At 35.2% G+C, this 19,769-nt stretch overlaps 2 protein-coding genes across 2 annotated transcripts; one reads left to right on the forward strand and one right to left on the reverse strand.

Annotated features, from left to right (window-relative positions):
- Positions 1-4,455: 4,455 nt before the first annotated feature.
- Positions 4,456-5,480, reverse strand: LOC123641811 (olfactory receptor 4C11). Its single transcript, XM_045556745.1, has one exon. The coding sequence runs from the start codon at positions 5,459-5,461 to the stop codon at positions 4,517-4,519; it is 945 nt and encodes a 314-aa protein (XP_045412701.1). The 5' UTR covers positions 5,462-5,480; the 3' UTR covers positions 4,456-4,516.
- Positions 5,481-16,769: 11,289 nt separating this feature from the next.
- On the forward strand, positions 16,770-17,699 carry LOC123641939 (olfactory receptor 4P4-like). The gene has a single exon (XM_045556885.1). It carries the CDS (start codon positions 16,770-16,772, stop codon positions 17,697-17,699), a length of 930 nt encoding a protein of 309 aa, XP_045412841.1.
- Positions 17,700-19,769: the final 2,070 nt, after the last annotated feature.

Genomic DNA, 19,769 nt, shown 5'->3' on the forward strand with positions numbered 1-19,769 from the left:
AGCAGCCTGAACTTGTAAGAGCTGGCTCTGAGCAGGGCAGGAGGTCAGAGTAATTCATGAACAAATGGATGATTCTGATTCTCATATCACTCAGCTCTGTTAAATCCATGCCTTTTCTTAAACTCACAAGAATGACTTCCTTAGGGATACTCTATGATCAACTGACACGAAAGGAGAGGATTTTTGTCTGATTTTCAGACAAGGCACCAAAACATGTTGGCATCAATATGAAAGGAACAGCTGCCAGTCATGGCCTGATTCAAAGGTGGTGTCAAAGTTAAGTATTGTATGGAATTTATGCTAGTGGACAAATTCCTGAATAATATTCTTGTTTTCCACTTTATATAGGGGAAAAGATGTCCTGGATTATGGTTATGCATTGACTCAAGGGCAGTGATAAATTTATGGATCATTGATCAAGTGTCTGGAAGGTAAAAAACCTGGACGAAGTTGTCTGGAAAGTGTTATGTGAATAGATCTATCAATGTGGGTACTAACTAGAAAGCATCTACGGGAGAGTAGGCTTTACATTTTCAGATGATCAGCATGAACTATGTTCTGATATGAGTTAGCCTAAGATATTCCAGTAATGACAAATAGGCACATGAACAGTGTTTACAGTGGTGAGGATGTAAGCTATACATGGGCTCAGTGATGTGCTCTCCTTATCTGCCTCTGGAACTTCTGGATGTCCCACCTGCCAGAAGCAGATTCTTTGTCTGAGCCCTCAGTACAACATCTGTCCCTGGGAGAACAGTCTCCACCTGACACCAGGTTAATCATACCTGACCTGCTCTACCAGGAAGGTGGCAGCAAGTCACTCTTATGAGAAATGATACACACTTTAGGTATAGTTTGTCATCCATCTGCACAGTGCCTGCACCAACATTTGATGGTTTGAAGACTGACTGAAAGATTGACATGATATCCCTTAAACATTTCCAAGGACATTATACCTATTTGTGGGTAAAGATGTGAAAATATTCTTATGATCTCAAAATGAGGAACTGATTGTACCAACTAACTTACCACCCACAAGGATCTATGTGATAGAAGAGGGGAAAGGCCTGTTAACAGACCAGTTAAGGGATTAGGTAGAAGTCAGCTTTGTGAGGAGCTGGGATGTTGCACTTCAGAGTCAGTACCTGCGCTGCACACTGAACCAATGCCTGACATACGACGTGAGGTCCCCACTTGCCTGGCATACATCATGTGAGACCTAAGAGGGGGAAGTAGAATGTTCCCTACTGTTAACCCTCCCAGGATCTTATTTCTGGAATCTGCAGTCTCACCAGGTTGGAGTTCTTATTTTGGAGACAGAAAAATAACGTGCCAGGGACATAGTAGGAACCACAACTCTGTGCTCCTCATACAAGTGAACCAGCAGGCAGAAAAAAGTTACTCTTCTGGCTGGGGTACTTGATTCTGACTATTGTGAGTAGCTAGGGTTGTTAATATAGATTAGGACAGAGATGACAATATCCAAAACTCAGAGAATTCAGTGACATATGGCTTAGCACTTGCACATCCAATGCTAACACTAACTGGACAATTGCTGCAACTACAGTTCAGTAAGAATAAGGCAACTGGTATCAAATCCTTGTAGCAAAATTTTCAGTCACCGCAGAAGGCAAACAGCCCAAATTGACAAAAGTGCTGGCCAAGGGTGAGAGAAATCTGGAATGGGTGGTGGAAGAGGGAGATGTTCTGTATCAGTTATGGTTCTGCGAATTGTTCTAACAGTAAGGAATGTATTTCAGTACAGTTCTTCTTCAGGGCTAGTTTGGAAAATACGAATGGTCACACTCCTCAGGGATTCTGAGTTTCCACCTCCCAGACTTGGGCCACATGTTCAATGCTCAATTGACAACCAATTATGGTTTAAAACCATAATTTTGTTACTTCTTAGCAAAACAACTTCAAGGGAATGATTTGTTTATTTCCCTGACCTTTAGATTTTTCATCTGGAAAATTTTACTTTACAATAGAAATATCATACTGTATTATTTTAGTGAAACACAAGTATGATAACAACAAAAAAGGCTTTGGACACAGTAGACACTGCTTGTTTCTAAAATGAAGGGATGATTAGAATTTATGGTTTCTCTTTTAGTTCAATCTTTTTTTTAATTTCAGAATATTATTACATATAATGGTGGTCATTTCAAAATTATCCATTGGATGGATGTGGCATTTCAAAAATCTTTAATAATTTTACTTTATTTTTCCAATTTCAATTTGACTAATATTACTTTTGAAATAAAGAAAACATTCCAATTATTCTTTTCCTACATAGCTTTTTCTTATTCTATTTTCCAACCTTGATTTATTTACTTATATTTTAGCTTATTCCTTTCCTTTTAAGATTCCTATTTTTAATTATTCATCTGAAATGCAAGTCAACTTAAAAGCCTGTATAGGGTGTGTGTATGTGTGTGTGTATGTGTTTGTTATGGAAGAGATGATTAGATAAGTTTTTGATATAATCATTATATTTCCATTGTCTTTTAAATATATGGCCCTCCTCATGCGTGGTATGTCAACTTTGAGACACAAGAACAAACACTGGGATCATTATGTCCCAGTAAACAAAAAGAAGTGAGTACACATAAAAACTCATGCTATTTTACTGAATTTATTTTAAACTTATTTGACAGGAGGACATGGATAAATTTGGTAATATTTTCCCATTAAATAATAAGTAACAAAATTAAAGATGAAATACATCTGGTAGCAGTTACTAAAGACATGGTACCCATTATTACACTGAAATCAGTGAATATTAAAAGTTCATGATATAACTCATGACATTCACATCTGAAGTGCAGCTGTTCATCTGTTTTGCTCATTCTGGGCATGAAAATTCCATTGGCAATTTTAACTCATGAATTTAAACATCCCCTTTTATTAGGACTGGACAAATAGAGCAGGTGACCTCCTGAAGCAGTAGTGGGTTCCCCTGACCCCACTAACTAGGACAAATATCCTGACTATTTTATGAATTCTCCTGGTGATTTTATTTATTTCATTGACATTATCCAACTTTGAATAAAATAGATCATACTATTTTTGGCTTCAAACCGTGTTCTACTTTTCTGTACTTCAGTCTAAAAAATATGTTGTATCTCCAATGTATTTAAAGTTTTAAAAGTTATTTGTTATTTAAAAAATTTTTATTACATTACATTTGTGTATATTTATGAGGTACATGTGAAATTTTGTTACATGCTTTGAATGTGTAAAGATCAGTGAGGGTACTTAGGATGTCCATCACGCTAGTATTTCTATGCCTTGAGTACATTTTAGGTCTTCTATTCTAGCTATTTTGAAAAATACAGTATCTTGTTGTTAACTACAGTCACCCTACTCTGCTGTCAAATGTTAGAACTTATTCCTTCTATCTAAATTTATATGTGTACCCATTAACTGACCTCTCTTCATGCCCCCCACCCAATTTAGTTTTTGCCAACATCTGTTATTTTATATTTCTACATTTTAGAATCTTAGAATCACAGAGATCTTTCCCTGTAGCTCCACTCCACTAATCATATAAATAGCAGAATATCTCAAGGATTTATAAAACTACATTAAAAATTTTCATAAATTATGTGCTGATTATCTTAATAGCCAAGGAAACCATAAGGAAAAAATTGGCGTGAATTATCATTATATCTAAAATTAATCTGATTCCAAAATAGGGAACTTTTCAAATACAAACTAGTGATGAAATGAAATGGACAATCTTTTTTTTTTCACATTCAACAATATTTCTTTACTAACTAGATCCATGTTGTACATATATACATAATATAAAAGCACAACATCTCAAATAAAAGGAGCTAACATCTGCTGTCTACTAAGTACCAAGTGATTTTTTAGTGAAATGGGCAATCTTGATACACTGAATTAGCTCCTTTGCCCTGGAAGTGTTCAGAAGGAACCTCAATACCTTATCAGAAATGTGTTATATAAGGAATTAAACATTATAGAGGTGTGGCTACATTTTATTTATGGATGCTTACAAGTTTAAACAGTTGTGATTATATAAATGTCTTTCTTCTTATCAAACCAGAGCATAGACAAAGTTGTGATGTGTTGTTTGCAATCAGCAATGCCAGAATTGAGCTTTTGGGGAAAAAGCCAGATTAAAGATTTCAGAGAAGCCACCAGTCTGTGGTCAGAAGTGCAGAAAAAAAAATAAAAGTGAGACAATGAGATGTATTAGATCAGAGTGCAAAGGGGTAGTCAGGGTTATGCCTTAGAAACAGCATGGCTGGGAAGGAGGAGACTCTGAAGAGGAAATACTATTGGTCCATAATTATCCGGATTAATCTACACTTTATCTAGCTCTGATACAAAAGACACAGTGAGCCTTGGCATTCAGAATGCAGGTTAACTAGAAAAACTAGGAACCCACAAACATATATGATGGTATGTTATTTCCACAGTATTCAGAAACTGTCATCTTTGATATCTGTACTTATTCAGTCAAATCGTGACTGGATAACTAATCAGGTTAGGCCCTCAATTCATTTTTGCTTTCTGAAATAATTTTGACATGCCATAACTTTTTCATGGCATTTTTTACTTCTGCATTCCTCAGTGTGTAGATGAGCGGGTTGAGAAAGGGTGTGCCAATAGTGTAGAACACTGCCACCATCTTATCCATAGGGAAAGTGGTTGGGGGGCGTGTATATATGAATATGCATGGGCCAAAAAATAAGATGACTACAATGATGTGAGAAGTGCAAGTGGAGAGAGCTTTTTTCCTCCCTTCCGCACTGTGGTTTTGCAGTGAATGTAAGATGACAATGTATGAAATCATCAAAATTACGAAACTGCTTGAGCAAATTGCCCCACTGTTAGATACCAATAGCAGGTTGATCATGTACGTGTCCATGCAGGCAAGTTTCAACAAGGGCTGCAAATCACAACAGTAATGATCAATCAAATTGGGTCCACAGAAAGGCAATCTCAAGGCCAGGATAATCTGAGCTATAGAATGTATAAAAGACCCTATCCATGCATAAACAATCAAGATGATGCAGACCCGCCGGCTCATGATGGTTGGGTAACACAAGGGCTTACAGATAGCCACATAGCGATCAACAGCCATGAGGATGAGGACAAAGATCTCCATGCAGCCAAATAAATGTAGTGCAAAGACTTGCGTCATGCACTCATTGTATGATATAATTTTCTTTACAGAGAGAGCATCCGCAATTAGTCTAGGAGCTGTGGAAGTTGAAAAGCAGGAATCAGCAAAGGATAAATAAAACAGGAAGAAGTACATGGGGCTTCCTAGTGTCCGGCTGGATTTGATGGTCACAATAATGAGAATATTCCCCACCATAGTTCCCACATAGAAAATTAAGAAGATTAAAAACACCATTTTCTGCCTTGTAGGATCTTGTGTTAATCCTACCAGTATGAACTCAGTTACACTGTTATTTTGCTGCATTGTTTCCGTTGATGTGGGGAAATCACAGATTAGAAATATTTAATCTGTAGAGAAGAAAAGAAAAACAAATTAAAAATAAATACTAAGTTTGGAGGTCGCATACATATTCTCAGCCATGAAAGTGCAACTTTCCAATGGGTTACAATTTATCACTGTGTATTTTTTCTAAATAAAATAGAATTAATAGTAATTATTCAATACATTTACCAAATTGTACATGAAAATAATGAAAGGGAAAACAGAAAAATACTTAAAACGCAAAAGGTTCTTCAAACAAAGCGAATATTAATTTAGGGAATTTGGTGTGAGTAGATAACTTTCTGAGATGGATGTGTTTTGTTTTTTTTTTTTGAGTTTTCAGCAAGGAAATTATCAATATTTTGTAGCATGTTGCAATAATAGAGAAAATTATGCATGATTTACTTCAATATGCTTTTACCTTCTTTGAACATGGTAGTCCCATTTTAATATACTTACCTAGCAAATGTTCTGATCATTCCAGTAATGATTGTTTAAATATTTGAGAGTGTCTTCCTTCATAAAATCTAAGCACGTGCACACACACACACACACACACACACACAAATACTAAATATAAAATTTTAGCAATGAGCAACAAGCCAGTCAGTCCAGTCTTATTTTAATCTCTTGCTTTGACCATGTTCATTTCCTTTTAATATATCTTTCAAAATTTTCTAGCTCTTTTTACTCCTAAATTCAGCCTACATCATTAAACTTTTTACTGCTTTATTATAAAGTTAAATTCTTCCCCCTTTTATTATTTTTATGGTTCATTCAATATGTTTCCATAAGACACAAGGAGATACTGATACTAAAATGAAGGAAAAAGAGAGAAAACAACTGACATAAATCAGAATGTTCGTTCCAATTTCAGGTTTACAGGAAAGCACCAGAGATACAGGAAATGAACTCCGGATATTCCAAGTTACAACTGAAAGTTTCAATAGATTTTTTAATATGTATATTTTTGAGTATTCTATACCCTGTCTCCAAGAAAGAGAAGATAGATATAAAAACGGAATTGATATTCATGTAAATATGGCAAATACTGAACACATTGCTTTATATGCCTTATCACATAGGTATTCCAAATAACACGGGAAAAACAAAAGATAATTGTCAAAATAGGAAAATATATTTACAACACATATGCCAGGCAAAAGCATAATTTCTTCAAACATAAATGGATTTGACAGATCAATGTTAAAACACTCACACAGACACACACACACAAAATTGGTCAAAGAAAAGAGATTCTTATTAAAAAGATTAGCAACTTCAATATCCATCAACTAGGGAATTAATGAATCAAGCATAGTATTTTTGTGCAAAACTTGATTAAAATGAAGCAGATACATATATCTCTGTATACACACACACACACCCCCCATGGTTCCTAAATATGGTGCAAATAGAAATTTAAGAGATTAATACTGTATGCTTATAGGATGGTATATTTTCCTTAACAGCAGAACTGTGTATATTACACACACATGCATACTTATATACATGAATTGCATTTAGAAGAGTTTGGAAAACACATAATAGTTTGGGTGGGTAAACTACATTTCAAAATTTTTTAATTGACTCAATAACTATACATATTTGTGGGTACATGTGATCAGTATATCAATAACTATACATATTTGTGGGTACATGTATAATGTATAGTGATCAGATCAAGATAACTAATATATTCATCATCTCAAACATTTAGAAACTGTATTCTTGGCATTAGAGATGGGAGGAAGACCTGATTTAAAAAATATTCAGCTTGGCAATCACTTGAAAGTGTGTTATAATCATGGTGCTTTAAAAAAGGCTTTTAAAACCCTTACCTTTCAGAGATGGTATGTTATTCACATTGGCGTGTCTCTAAGCCATCACAATTGTCTTCTGTTGTAGATAGGAGGTAGAGTGGTGTTCTTAGGGCAACATTAAGCTTGACAAGGTTGAGTAAAATTATGAGTTAGCTACAGTGATAGTTTTGAAACTCAGTGCTCTTTAAACATATCATACACAAACATACTGCCATTACCTATAGCTTCATTTCCTTTCCTGGAAGTTAGTGAAAGTTCTTTAGCAAACAGAAATGAAAAAAATTGTTTGGCTTCTATGAATTAAGTGTTATAAAAAGATATATAAATCCAGAGATAGATATAGACATTGATATAGATATAGACATCCTGACATATTTGTATAATAATCATAACTTATACCTATTTACCTATATTAGAATTATAGACATAGGGATAGCACATTAGAATGAAGCAACATAAGGAAGGACATTTTCATCTGTTCACTCCTTAATTCCAACATTTAGAAAAATATAGATGTTTAATAAATATTTGTCAAATGGATAAAAATATTAAGAAAATTTCCTATAGTTACAAATCAATAATGTTCCATACTATTCTATACATAGTTGGCATTGAGGAGAAGGGAAGCTTGCATCCTAATATATCCATAACAATATCATCACTCCCTTGGAGCATTTATCTCTTACACCTCCATCTACCAACAGCCCTGACCTACTAATGCCCATTTCCACCAGGAACTGCTGTGCATGTCTTTTATTTCCAGCCCCTCACTTTGGATTGTAAAGCACTCCTAAAAAATTTGCTAAACTCCCTAACTTTCCACAACTGCCTTGCATGTGTTAGTTACTGGCTATGCTGTTGATCAGACCCATTTTCTCCAAGTATGCAAGTATTAAATACAACTAAGTTATTTCCCTAAACAGATCTTACCAGCTTTAGTAAAGGATCACGCAACTTCAAATGTTCAGTTGTCATCTTTTCTTCCTAAAATAATCGGAAGCCGCTTACTTAAATAAGAATTTTTTAAAATGTTTGTAAATTAATGTTTGATTATTCTGGAATCAGAATCTCTTTGATTTCACAAAGAAGTGTATGTTCTGTCCTTCATGCTAGAAGACAAACTAAATCTGAAACTTTCTTCTGAAATCAACCCTCACACAGGATTTTGACTGGAAAAATTTCTTCTTTTGCCTTCCCAGGAGAAGTATTTAACATTAATGATGCAAGATATAGGAGTCTGGGGAAGGTCATTCTCTAAAGTGTCCCTTCCCTCCCAATTAAGGAACATGAGCCAGATGTGATAAAGAACCTAATCTTCAATTTGTCTTAGATTATGGGAAAAGGAGGAGGCCTATTCTTGTTTTTAAATTTGATAATTTGGGTGATAAATGACATTTTAACTAGGATTAAAAATGGTCATCTAGCACCCAGGTCTTTGTTTCTAATACCTTTCCCCAATAAAATGATCAGGGCTCCTTGAAGAAATGTCTGATTCTAGGTCTGGGGCTGAGAACGTACAAGATGAACTGGAGCATCTTGTGGTAGAAAGCAAGGAAGTGCTAAAATACAAGTACACTCACAGTGATGGGACACAGGAGTCCACTGGAAGAGCCTACAATGACTGAAGCTGTAAAAATATGTTAGCAACAAAATGAATAACAGTACCGAAATATAACCTTAATTGTAAAGTATATACTAAAAACTCCACACGGTTATAAATAATTGAATAAATAACTAAATAAATAGAGGAGAATAGACAAACCCCCTGTGAATATATTTCCAAATTATTTATGTGGATAATGTGAACCTCGAAGAATTAGAGGATAATGCTCCACCTCTTTTTTTCTTTTATTTTTAATTAACTTATAGTAATTGTACATTAAATAAGGGGTAAAGACTGCTATTTACACACCTGTATACAATGTGCAATGATCAAATCAGGGTAATTAGAATATCCATCACCTCAAACATTTATTATTTCTTTGTGTTGTGAAGATTCAAAATCCTGCCTTTTAAGTGTGGATTATTCATAGTTGACATCCTTCCAAAGAATACAGTATGAAATTGGGGAGAAGTAGTAACTATAGAGAAAAAATGTGACAAATACAACCTGTGTCAAGTGATTGAGGTTAACATCAAAAGTAATGTCATGTTGATAATATGTATCCATTGATAGAACATGATGAAAATGGCAATTTACCTCTGATATTTCCCCCAATATTCAATATTTGAGGCAAGCAGATAGAAAATCCAATAGAGAGATTAAATCATAAGGGCGGACTCAGAAATGTATAGCTTTGGATGCACATATATGGCCAAAGCCTTTTTTTAAATTTTAAAATATTCAGGGGATACAAATATTTTCATTACATAGGTTGAGTCTGGGCTATGAATGTGCCTATCACCCAGTGTTCATTTTACCTGTTAGATGGGGTTTTGTCACTCCTCTGTTCCCTCCCCTCTGCTTGATTTCCAATGGCTTTTACTTCCCTCTGTGCGCTTGTGTGCCCATCAGTTAGTTTCAATTTGTTAGAGAGTACAAGTAGTGCTTTTTCCGTTGTTGATATGCTTCACTTAGGATAATGGTCTCCAATGTCTTCCAAATTGCTGCAAAAAGTGTTAATTCATCATTTTTTATGGCTGAGTAGTGCTCCATGGTACATACATACTGCATTTTGTTAATCCACTCATGAATTGATGGACACTTTGGGTTGTTTCCACGTCTTTGCAATTGTGAATTGTGCTGCAATAAACATTCAAGTGCAGATATCTTTTTGATAAAATGGCTTATTTTCCTTTGGGTAGATACCCAGTAGGGGGATTGCTGGATCAAATGGTAGGTCTACTTATAGATATTTGAGAAATTTCCATACTGTTTTCCATAGAGTTTGTACTAATTTTCAGTCCAACCAACAGTGCATAAGAGTTCCTTTCTCTCTGTATCCATGCCAGAATATATTGTTTTTGGACTTTTTAATAAAAGCCATGTAACAGGAGTAAGGCGATATCTCATTGTGGTTTTAATTTGCATTTTCATGATGATTAGTGATGTTGAGCAATTTTCATGTTTGTCGGCCATTTGTCTATCTTCTTTTGAAAAACTTCTGTTCATGTCTTTTGCCCACTTTTTAATGGGGTTGTTTGTTTTTCTTGCCGATTTGTTAGAGTTCTTTGTAGATTTTGGATATTAAGCCTTTATTGGATATATAGCTTGTGAGTATTTTATCCCAATCTGTAGGTTGTCTATTTACTGTTTTGATTATTTCCTTAGCTGTGCAGAAGCTTTTTAATTTAATCAAGTCCCATTTATTTATTTTTCTGGTTGTTGCCATTGCCACTGGGGTCTTAGGCATAAATTATTTGCCAAGATTGATATCTAGAAAACTTTTTCCTATATTTTCTTCTGGAATTCTTATGGTTTCATGCCTTACATTTAGGTCTTTTATTCATCTTGAATTAATTTTTGTGAGTGGTTAGAGATAGGAGTCCCATTTCATTCTTCTGCATATGGCTATCGAATTTTCCCAGCATCATTTATTGAATATGGCCTCTTTTCTCCAGTGTAAATTGTTATCTGCTTTGTCAAAGATCAGTTGCCTGTAGGTACATGGTTTATGTCTGGGTACTTTATTCTCTTGAATTGGTCTATGTCTCTATTTTTTTGCCAATACCATACTGTTTTGGTTACTTTAGCCTTGTAGTATAGTTTGAAGTCTGGTAATGCGTTGCCTCCAACTTTGTTCTTTTTTGCTTAAGATTACTTTGGCTATTGAGGCTCTTTTCTGATTCCAAACAAATCACACAATTTTTTTTCAGATATGTGAAATATGACATTGGTAATTTGATGGGGATTGCATTGAACCTGTAAACCACTTTAAATAGTATGGACATTGCAATAATGTTGATTCTACTGATCCATGAGCATGATATGTTTTTCCATTTCTTTTCGTCATCTATGATTTCTTTTCTTAGCATTTTGTAGTTCTCCTTGTAGAGATCCTTCACCTCCTTGGTTAAGTATATTCCTAGGTATTTTCTTTTCTTTTCTTTTTTTTTGTTTCAAAATATTATGGGGGTACACATGTTTAGATTACATAATTGCCTTAGCCCTGCCTGAGTCAGAGCTACATGCCCATCAATGCATGAGTGGATTAATAAAATGTGGTATATGTATACCACAGAGTACTACTCAGCCACAAAAAATAATTGTGATCTAGCATCTCTTGTATTATGCTGGATAGAACCGGAGCCCATTCCACCAAGTGAACAATCACAAGAATGGAAAAACTAGGTAATTTATTTTTTTGTAGCTATTGTGAATTATATTCAGTCTTTAATTTGACTCTCAGCTTGACAGTCATTAATATATTGAAATACTACTGATTTGTGCACATTGATTTTATAACCTGTGAATTTGATGAATTTATTAATCAATTTCTAGGAGTCTCTTGGTGGAATTTTGGGATTTTCTAGATAAAAGGATCATATCATCAGCAAAAAGCAATAGTTTGACTTCTTCTTTCCTATTGAGATGCCCGTTATTTCTTTCTCTTGCCTGATTGCTCTGGCTAGGACTTCCAGCACTATGTTCAATAGAAGTGGTCTGGTTTTGCTTTTGTTTATGTGGTGAATAACATTTGAGGATTTCTGTATGTTGAAACATCTTTGCATTCCTTGGTGAAGCCCACTAGGTCATGGGTGTACTAAGAGTTGAATATGCTAATCAGAGTAGTGGTCCCCAATGTTTTTGGCACCAGGGACTGGTTTCATGGAAAACAATTTTTCCACAGACTGGGGTCGGGGGTGGGGGATGGTTTCAGGATGATTCAAGCACATTACCATTTATTGTGCACTTTATTTCTATTATTATTACATTGTACTATATAATGAAATAATTATACAACTTACCACAATACAGAATCAGTGGGATCCCTGAGCTTGTTTTCCTGCAACTAATGCCACTGCTGCTGCGACAGGAGGTGGAGCTCAGAGAGTGATGTGAGTGATGGGGAGCAGCTGTAAATAGAGATGAAGCCTCACTAACTTGCCCACCACTCACCTCCTGCTGTGCGCCCAGTTCCTAACAGGCTACCACAGACTGGTACTGGTCCACAGCCTGGGGGTCGGGCACCACAGAACTAGAGTACAACAGGTGCCTAGAAGAGGTGAGGGGAAGTGGAAATGAGTTGTATGAAAAGTTATAAATATCATTAAATAAAACAAATCTGTAGAGGGACCTTGCACAGACCTATGAGGACCATCTGCTATGAACTGAGGTCTATAATTTACATAACCTGTTCCTTTTAGGTCCTACTATTCCTCTCCCTCTCTTACATAAGAGGGGAAAAGTAAAAACAAAGCAAAACCAAAATAAACTCAAATAAGAAAGAAATTGATTATGCATTGTGGCCTTTTCTCAATTCTAATCAGTACCCTAATGCTAGCTGATGCCCATGCACACAACACAGTGTACATGGCTTCTAAATTCCCAGTGAGCATAATTAAATCTGGAGGAATTTCCAAATCTCCATGATAATGGCAATGATCCCATATTGATGAGGATAATGTTGATGATCTTATGATACTCTCTCAGCACATTGAAACAATTGGATGGTAAAGAATTCAACATTTATTAAATGTATATTATGTACCATGGTATACATTAGCAACTTCAGTCTTTGAGGAAATTATTCTAGGAGATGAAATAGAGAAAAAATATCTATATTATTTCATCCATGCTATAACATTACAAAAATCTTGAATTACTCAGTGATAATTCAGAAGAGATAAATAAAAGAAATAAGCCTCAAAATCATCCATATTATCACTTTAAAAGTATTGGCTTTATTTTTACAAGGATAACTATGCCTGCATTTGTTGCAATAAAATGCTCATGGGAGTTTTTCCCTCAGGTTCTCCTTGTGCCTTTTAATTCAAAGTATTCCCAGCAATGCATCCCTAAAAGTTTATTTTTTATTTCAGAATATTACAGAGGTATAAACAGTTTGATTCCATGTTTTCCATTGTGCAGTTTTTTTTAAAGTTTCAGAACATTACAGACGTACAAATGTTTGGGTTACATATATTGCCTGTGGTGTGCAATGGCTGGGGAACAGACATGCCTGTAGCTCTGACTTGGGTGGGGCTTTTGTGCAATTTGAGTCAAAGTTATAAGTGTGCCCATCACCAAGGTAGGATGCATCTTTTGGATTGAAGATTCATGGGATACTCAGATGCTTTCCACCTCTATTTGCTGTTTCATGTCACAGCTACAGAAAAGTAAAACGAACTAACATGAAGGAGAACCTTCATGTTAGAACCTTCTAAGCAAATGTAAAATCTTGCAAAAGTAGTAATTATGATCAGCACATAGATATATATATTTTTAAATATTGAGATAAAGTCATTGGGGTGTTGAACGACTCTTTGTTTGGTAAGTAACTCTTTACTAAACTTGGATTTTAGAAAATTCTGATTTTTAAGTTTAAGTTCTTCTGAAATGTTTTTACTGGTGATCATTTTCAAGAGAACATTCAGGACAATCTGGAGGGTAATTTGAGGGCAAATTAATTTAAATTAATTTGAAGGCAAACGTTTGAAATCTTTATTTGTATTTTTGAGATGACAATCAAGTACATAGTGAAAAAGTATGAGAGTTTGAATTATACAAACATGGATTAGATATAGACCTTTTCCTTAGAACCTGTATATCCTTGACCTCTAGCTTCTTTATTTGAAAAGTAGGGGCAGTAAGACAACAACATTTATCTCATAGGGTTGTGGTGAAGATGAAATGGGTTAGTAAATGAAAAGTATTTAGTACAATGCCAGAACATATTATTGCTTAATAAATGATATGTAAACATTTTATTCTAACCACGTCTTTCGATTTCATAATATTTCTTTGTTATAGATATGATACATTGTTAAAGAAACAAAAAACATACAAAATTGTCCTTGATGGATTTTTATAGAATCCGTATTCTCTCATGATCTTAGTCATAAATCTATTTACCAATAATCAAACTTTAATGTCTTTCTTTTCTTCCCCCCCATGAAACTGAAGTTGACATATCTTTACCAACAATTACTCACATAGATCTTTCTCAACAGATTTAAATTTTGAAAGAGTGACTTTTGGAAGAGACACTTTAAATGAAAGGTATGTGAAAAGCTGGACCCCAAAATTCCTCACTCCTAAAACTAGTATATGTGTATGAATATATATGGGTGGAGTGTGTGTATGAGTGTGTGTACGGGGGAAGTGGGAGAAAGAGAGAGAGAGAGAGAAAGAGAGAGAGAGAGAGAGAGAGAAAGGTAATTTTTAAGGATTAAAAGGAGATCAGAAGAGATTTGAGGATGGGATGAGTAGATTTTTTAGCTTGAGGTAGCTTTTTCAGGATTCCTGTAGAGACTCTACGGGAACTGCTTTGAAGCATCTTTTTCCACATAGTTCTGTGTTTTCCCAGCTGATATTCAATATTGTAAGTAAAACAGGCCTGGACCTAAATGTTAAGAGATACTGAGGCTTATAGTACTACCAGGGAAATATTCTTAACCACGAATTTCACTTTCTACAGTTTTAATTCTCTACTTTCTCTACAGTTTTGTTCTACAATTTTAATGAAAAATTATCCCTAGATTCCTTTATGTCTCACAGACACTTCCATATAATTTGAAAGTAGAAAAATGTACACGAACATCCTTTTTTTTTTTCTGTGTACTTAATGTGTATCTAATGTGTAAATTCTTGCACCCATTTCCTTGTGGCAGAACACAAAATCCACAATAGGTGAAACCACTAATAGGTGAAAATTTTGGAATCTATTTTCTTATACCACAGTTTTCTCATCTACAAAACATTTTGGGGCTGTTGTTTGGACTCAAGAAGTTAGAATTATAAGTTATTTACATCATATATTCTTTACATAAGCTCCTTTATTTTGCTCTTGGTATAAGGCAAATAGATCTAGTGTCATTACTTCCACCTGCCAACTGAAGAAGGAGGCTCAGAGAGAGTGAATTGCTCAGAGATAACAGGAAGGAAATGAACAGAGCATCTGAGACTGGATGTTCATTTTCATGATCCTTATACTAGGGATCTGTCCACTACATCATATTTTTCCCTCAATGGTACCATTAAAAACAAAAACAAAGAGCTGAGTGTGGTGGCTCACTCACACCTCTAGTTCCAGCTACATCAGAGGCTGAGGCAAGAGGAGTGCTTGAACCCAGGAGTTCCATGAGTCCAGCCTGGACAACATAGTGAGACCCCCATCTATAAAAATGTGAATTACCCTGATCTGATCACTATACATTATATGTATCAAACTATCTCTATATATCCCATGAATATATACAATTATTAATTGTCAAGTAAAAAATAAAATTAAAAAAACAAAATGACATTGAAATTAATGGTCTTTTAGGCAAACCATGATTTTGCTGAGGAGGGTATTTGGATATGGGTAAAAGGTGATGGTTTCAACACATTTGCTCTCTGCTTCCAGATACCTTGCTTCAGAATGGCTGCACTGTTTTGAACATGTGATTACATAAGCAGATCATTCCTTAATCACATTAAGTCCTTCAACATGTCAATAGAAAACAATTAGCTCTCCAAAGTGTTTCTAACATGCCAACAGCAACCTCTAAAATGTGCCTTTGAATAATTAGGGAAAAGGTGAAGCTACTATGTAAGAACAACTGTGTTCCTATATTGAGATGCCCCAAAATTGCTGCCTCTGTTTCCCTATTTCCAGCCTCTCCATGTCCTGAACTGTGGCCAAACCTGCCATGGAGAATCATTGAAACTGTTATCAACTAATTCAGGCTATTTTTCTGCTATGATTAAGAACCTTGAATTTTTTTAACTTCAATAATAAATGTTAATTCTATTGGATGTATGAAATGTTAGTTGTTAGATTGGGATTTTATAGATAAATTATATATAGCATAGATAAGGGGAGGATCTTCCTTAAAGTTATCGAGTTAGTAAATGACAGAAATGAAGAAAGATCCCATTTCTTTGCTGGGATTCCATCTGGTTTGTGGATAACATGGCATAGCTGTTAGGAATCTGGCATCAGATGTGGGTTCATATCTTAGTTCTGCAACTTGGTAACTCAGTGACTTGTAATTAGCTTAATCTTCCTATTTCTTCATATGTAAAATGAATATCAGAACAATACCTATTGTGTTTTTGGGAAAGTTAATGCACAAAATATATTTATAAAAGCCTAAGGCATAACATATGCTTTCGTTAAGTATCATTAGAAATATAACGATACCCTTAATCAAAAACGGTTTAAAAGATTAAGCCTGTAATAGATCTGCTATGATCTACACTCTTTTCCAATTTATCAATCTCTCCCAAACTTAAAAAATGCTGTTAAAGCTGTATTATCTTCTGTATCATTTCAGATGAATTAAGTTTCTGTTGTGTATTCTGGACTCAATTCAGCTGCATGGAAAATCAGAACAATGTCACGGAATTTGTTTTCAAGGGTCTGTGGGGGAATAAGCAAATAGAGCTACTGTTCTTTTTCTTGTTCCTGCTTTGTTACCTGGCAGTCTTAATGGGGAACTTCATCATTTTACTCACAATCACCCGCAGCCATCTAATCGAACAGCCCATGTACTACTTTCTCTGTCACCTCTCCTTCATGGACCTCTGCTATACCTCCACCGTGGTTCCCCGCCTAATCAGGGACTTAGCTGCAGCAAGAAAACACATTTCCTATAACAACTGTATGGCCCAGCTCTTCACTGCCCACTTGCTGGCAGGTGTGGAAATATTCATCTTGGTGTCCATGGCTTTGGACCGCTACGTTGCCATCGTCAAGCCCCTGCGTTACATGGCCATCATGAACCGGAAGAGATGCAACATGTTGATTGTTATGGCCTGGGGCGTGGGGTTTTGGCATTCTGTCGCTCTACTGCTCATGGTGCTCAGTTTGCCTTTCTGTGGTCCTAATCAGATAAATCACTACATATGTGATGTGAAGCCTCTTTTGAAACTGGTCTGCAAAGATATCCACGTTGTTAGCATCCTGGTGATTGCTAACTCAGGGATGGTGGTAGTTGTAATTTTTCTTGTCCTAGTAGCTTCCTACATTCTCATTTTATATAATCTTAGGACAAGGTCCTCTGCAGGGAGACGCAAAGCTCTTTCAACCTGTAGCTCTCACGTCATGGTTGTAGTTTTGTTTTTTGTGCCCTGCATCTACACCTATGTACTGCCTGCAGGTGGTGAGAACAAGGATAAGGAAATCTCTGTGTTTTACACCGTGGTTGCCCCCATGCTGAATCCTCTCATCTATACCCTGAGAAATGTGGAGATGAAAATTGCCATGCGAAAGGTGTGGTCCCAAATGTCGCATTCAGAATTAAAGTGAATCGGGAGATATTCATTGTGTTTTCATTCTTATGTCTCCAAGTTGGTTATCATTTGAGAGGTTATAGGAACAACATAATCTTTTTTTTTTTTTTTTACATTTCCTACTTTTATTTTTTATTTTTTTTATTCAGGATATTATGCATGTAACAATATAATCTTTCTTTGGGGAGTTAGACTAAATGACCTCTCATGATATATGAGCCAAAAAAAAAAAATTACTGTTATTCGGATTGAAATATGCACTTTAAATGGCTCAACTAGTTCCAGGTGTGACTACCTGGATTTGAAGAATGCTAAAAATGTATCAATACCCTCTCCAAAAATTATATGAAACCCTATTTTCCTGGGAATAAAACCCAAAATTTGTTAATCAGAAATCTTCCAACATTGGTCCACGTTTAACTTGCTAATCTCAGCACTCAGGACAGTGGAAGCAATTATGGTGTTACGGTAATAGGCTTTGGGAACAGGGAGACCTGGGTGACATACTGTTAATTTATTCTCTGTGTTTTGGTAGTTTGCTTTAATTAGACTTCATTTAAAATCTCTGTTAGATTGGTTAACCTTATCCTTTATAAAGATATAAGATTACATTAGCTAATACATGAAGTTTAACAGAGTATATGGCATAATAGAAATTCATGTTAGGTATTTTCCCTCTTTACTTTTCGTCTTGTGTCTCCCTTTGCTTATATGCTTTCATTCAGGCACACTGGACCCCTTCTGCATTCTCCACACACACTCCACAATCTTCCACCTCTAGGGCTATAGCTTGGCTCTCTCCTCTGCTAAGGATACCGTTAATTATATGCTTGAGGGTCCTTGTCTTACACGTAATTCACACTGCTGGTGTTGTCTTATTAAGGATGAGTTTGTAGACCCATGAACAGATCAGATGTATTTCCCATTCCTTCCATGTTCTTCTATTGGCCCTCATCTCTACATTTACACTGCTTCAAATAATCCTATGTCCCATGTCAGTGTTTCTCTCTGACTTTGAAGCTCAAGTTTTAAAAAGAAAAAACTTTGCTGTATTACCTGTCCATTACCAGCAGTGATTGCTCATTTTAGTAAATTAGTAGCAGAAAGTAGAATTAAAAGATATATCTTATGGTAGTAGCTTGAGCAGGTATTGTCAAACTTTATTTCAAAGGTTTTGTGTAAGTTTAGAATTTTACCAGTAATGTATGACTTCCATTCCTCAAACTGGTAATTTGCATTTTTTCTTTCTCTCTCTTTTATCTTGATTTATCTTAATAAAATTTTCTAAATTAATCCTTTCAAAGAACCAACTTTTCCCTTTTCCATTCCTATTTTCTATTTTGTAAAATTAGTTATGTAATAGATTCTTTTCTTTATATTTACTACAAAATAAATAATCTTAATATTGTTTGGATTTAACTCACTTCCCCCCCTAGAACTTGATACCTAGAATACACAGACCATGGATTACCACACTGACATGTATTTGGTGACAGAGGTCATATCACTACATATTCTACAGATGTAAAAAAGTCAATTAAGGAATATTATGAACATTACTGTGGCAATAAATTCAATAATCTATTATACATATAAAGGACAATTTTTGATGGTATAAATTACCAAAGCTTATTAAAAAATAAATACGGACAGTACCCAACTTATGATGGTTTGACTTATGATTTTTCAACTTTATGATGGTGTGAAAGCAATAAGCATTTAGGAGAAACCATACTTCAAATTTTGAATTTTGAGCTTTTTGGGGCTAGCAATATGCAGCATGACACTTTCTCACAATGCTGAGCAGCAGCAACAAGCTACAGCTCCCAGTGAATCACACAATTATGAGGGTAAACAACTGATACTTTGCAGGTGTACTGCGTTGCCAGTGTTTTTTGGATATTCTGTTTTAGCATCCCATCCCATCCATAAAACACCCATCTGTGTACAGTATTCAACACTTTATTATAAAATAGGCTTGGGTTAGATGATTTTTGCCTAACTCTAGGCTAATGTAAACATTCTGAGCATGTTTAAGGTAGACCAGGCTAACCTATGATGTTTGGTTAAGTTAGATGTATTACAT

The sequence above is a fragment of the Lemur catta genome, chromosome 7 (genome assembly GCF_020740605.2).
Source record: "Lemur catta isolate mLemCat1 chromosome 7, mLemCat1.pri, whole genome shotgun sequence".
Lineage (NCBI taxonomy): Eukaryota > Metazoa > Chordata > Mammalia > Primates > Lemuridae > Lemur > Lemur catta.